Genomic DNA, 2,678 nt, shown 5'->3' with positions numbered 1-2,678 from the left:
AGTGTCATCTCGGGAGTAGGACTTGATTACGTTTGGAATAGAGTAAAAGCAGCCAGAGAACAACAGAGCTATGGCATCGTGAAAGCTTCCACCTTTGCTTTTCCTTCAGTGCAGATACAAAAACCAAAGACACAGGATAAGTGTGAAGGGGAGGGCGGGTCAAGACACAATCCTCACCATCCCGTCCCGAGCACAGTCCAACGTTCCAATTACCGTATTTCACCCTGTTAATAAAACAGGCCTTTGGGAATGGTACAGCAGCACAAAGAGGTCAGCATACATACTGGGTTGGTTGCTCAGACTACAGCAGATGTGACACTACTGAACAGCTACCCACCAACCGTTGCTCCACTTTTTCATCTTTTTTTTAAACTTTTGCTTACAAACCTTGGCGTAACCCATCGACCTTATTAAACAAGGCCACGAACGCACGTTTCCTGAAGGCGCAGGCACACGGTGCCCAGCTTCATCAGCTCTGCAGAGCTGCCTCACGGCTTCAAGTCTTCAGATGACTGCGGTATCAAGCCGTACTTCTGCCTCAAGATTTCCACTGTAGATGTCAGAGCACTGTGGGGCAAAGCAGAACCATTGGAAAAAAGCTTTTTAAGGATTAAATTGCATTTTCTGGGCAAGAGCAATCAGCTAGACACAGCATGAGGAGAATATGAACTCCAGAAACTAGAGTGTTTCACACAGAAGCTTCTAGAAAGGCATCTCCTGGGCTCGGGACTGGGAGTGCTCTTTCAGGACTTCCAAGTGTGCTGGTAATTAAGCTAAACAACATTAACATGAAGGTCCCACCGCCATGGGAAAAGCAGCAAAACATGACCCACCCTAACTTGAGAGCTTCATTTCATTTAAAATAAAGTTACAGCCGTGTTCAGCCAAGAGTGCTCACCAGCCAGGACGAATGATGGTGAATTTCCCTGGCACAGACAAATCAACCACAGTTGATCCCAAACGACACTCCGGGCTCTGGACATCTCCTATGGGGCCTCCATCAATGATTAAGGACAACTGAGGCCACAGGTCCTGGAATTCCTGAAAAAGAGATGTGGCCAACGCTCCTGAAGGTGGTTTGTGCCTGTGTTCTATGGGGCACCACCGCAGGCTCTGGTGTCACGGCAGGTGGTCTCTCTCCTTCCTCTGTTTCTGCCATCAACATGTCCCTGTTTGATTTCTGAGAAGAGATTTACCTCAGACGCACAGGAAAGCCACAAGGATTCTCTGGCTGAAGGCCTCTTAGCTGCACTACTGTTTATTAAGGAGCACACACAAAAAAATCCACAAAAAAAAGGCTATGACAACATCTGGGCCCAAGGACAGGGCGTCTATCCGGGGCTGTGCCCACCCACACCATCGCAAGGGCCGCAAGCTCTGCAGGATACCCTGAGCTGCGTCACTGGGCTGCGAGGAGCTGTTCAGCCAGCAGCACGCTCGTTCCACAGCCATCCCTCCTGCGGTAATTCCCATCTTTCAGATTTGGCACCCACTTCAAAAGCTGCCTATAAGCCTTTTAAATATTTTCAGCTCTGCCCTCCTCACTTTTTAAGGTGAGGATCACAGCAAGACAGCCACCGCACACCACATATCCCAGGCTGCTTTGGCTAGAGATTATCATTTTAAAAACAATAAACAGTACCAACAGAGAAATCCTTGTTTCAGTGCTAAAGCTACCTTCTAACTACAAGAGCCTGGGGCTCTGACAAACCCCCACAGTAACGTCATGGAGTGGCAAAACCAGCCTTACCGAAACTGTCAGCGTGCTCGGCTGGCAGCTGATGTTAGCGCTCGTCAAAGCCAGTGGTCCAGAGCAAGCTCGTGCCAGCTCCCTAATAAAAGGATGGTTTGGAATACGAACACCGACCAGCTACGAGGAAGAAGAGAACACGGTGTTAGACACAGCGACCATTTTTAGTCTTGAACTGCCTAAAGCCGATGCTCTGCAGAACCAGCACATCAACACCTCAGATTAAGGGAGTAGAACATCTCCCTGGTGAGGAAAGGCTGAAGGAGCTCTGTCTCTTTAGCTTGGAGGAGGCTAAGAGGTGACCTCATTCACATTTATAAATATATAAAGGGTGAGTGTCAGGAGGACAGAGCCAGGCTCTTCTCAGTGATGTCCAATGACAGGACAAGGGGCAATGGGCAAGAGCTGGAACACAGGAGGTTCCACAAAAACATCAGAAAAAACTTTTTCCCTGTGCAGGTGCTGGAGCCCTGGCCCAGGCTGCCCAGAGAGGGTGTGGAGCCTCCTGCTCTGGAGACTTTCCAACCCGCCTGGACACGTTCCTGTGTGACCTGCTCTGCGTGACCCTGCTCTGGCAGGAGGTTTGACTAGATGATCTTTCAAGATCCCTTCCAACCCCGACATTCTATGATTCTGTGATTCCTGGAGCAGGAGGAGCCCAAGAAGTACCCATGTGAGGGGTACGCGTGGGGGAAAAAAAACATGAGGCCAGCACAAACACGCACCGACGTGAAAGGGTTCAAGTCCTTGTTCAGCTCTTCTGACCGCTCCAACACCAGCGTCACTGGGCCCGGCAGCAGGTCCCGCAGCAGCTCGTCCGGCACGTTCACCCGGCAGTACCTGCGGGGAGGGGAACCCGTAACACCGCGGGCTCACCTGGACCGAGGGGAAGCAACGGCCCTGGTGTGGCCAGTACCCCGGGTGGCAG

At 50.9% G+C, this 2,678-nt stretch overlaps 1 protein-coding gene across 1 annotated transcript; it reads right to left on the bottom strand.

Moving 5' to 3' along the window:
• Positions 1-488: 488 nt before the first annotated feature.
• YRDC (yrdC N(6)-threonylcarbamoyltransferase domain containing) lies at positions 489-2,590 on the bottom strand (the record flags this gene model as incomplete). Its single annotated transcript, XM_009876100.1, has 4 exons — positions 489-567; positions 899-1,041; positions 1,751-1,870; positions 2,476-2,590. Coding segments are annotated over 4 exons (457 nt in total), but the record flags the coding sequence as incomplete, so codon positions are not given.
• Positions 2,591-2,678: the final 88 nt, after the last annotated feature.

Source organism: Apaloderma vittatum, unplaced genomic scaffold (genome assembly GCF_000703405.1).
Source record: "Apaloderma vittatum isolate BGI_N311 unplaced genomic scaffold, ASM70340v1 scaffold29469, whole genome shotgun sequence".
NCBI classification, from domain to species: Eukaryota; Metazoa; Chordata; class Aves; order Trogoniformes; family Trogonidae; genus Apaloderma; species Apaloderma vittatum.
Note: the sequence above shows the minus strand (reverse complement) of the source record. Positions and strands in the feature narration are given on the sequence as shown.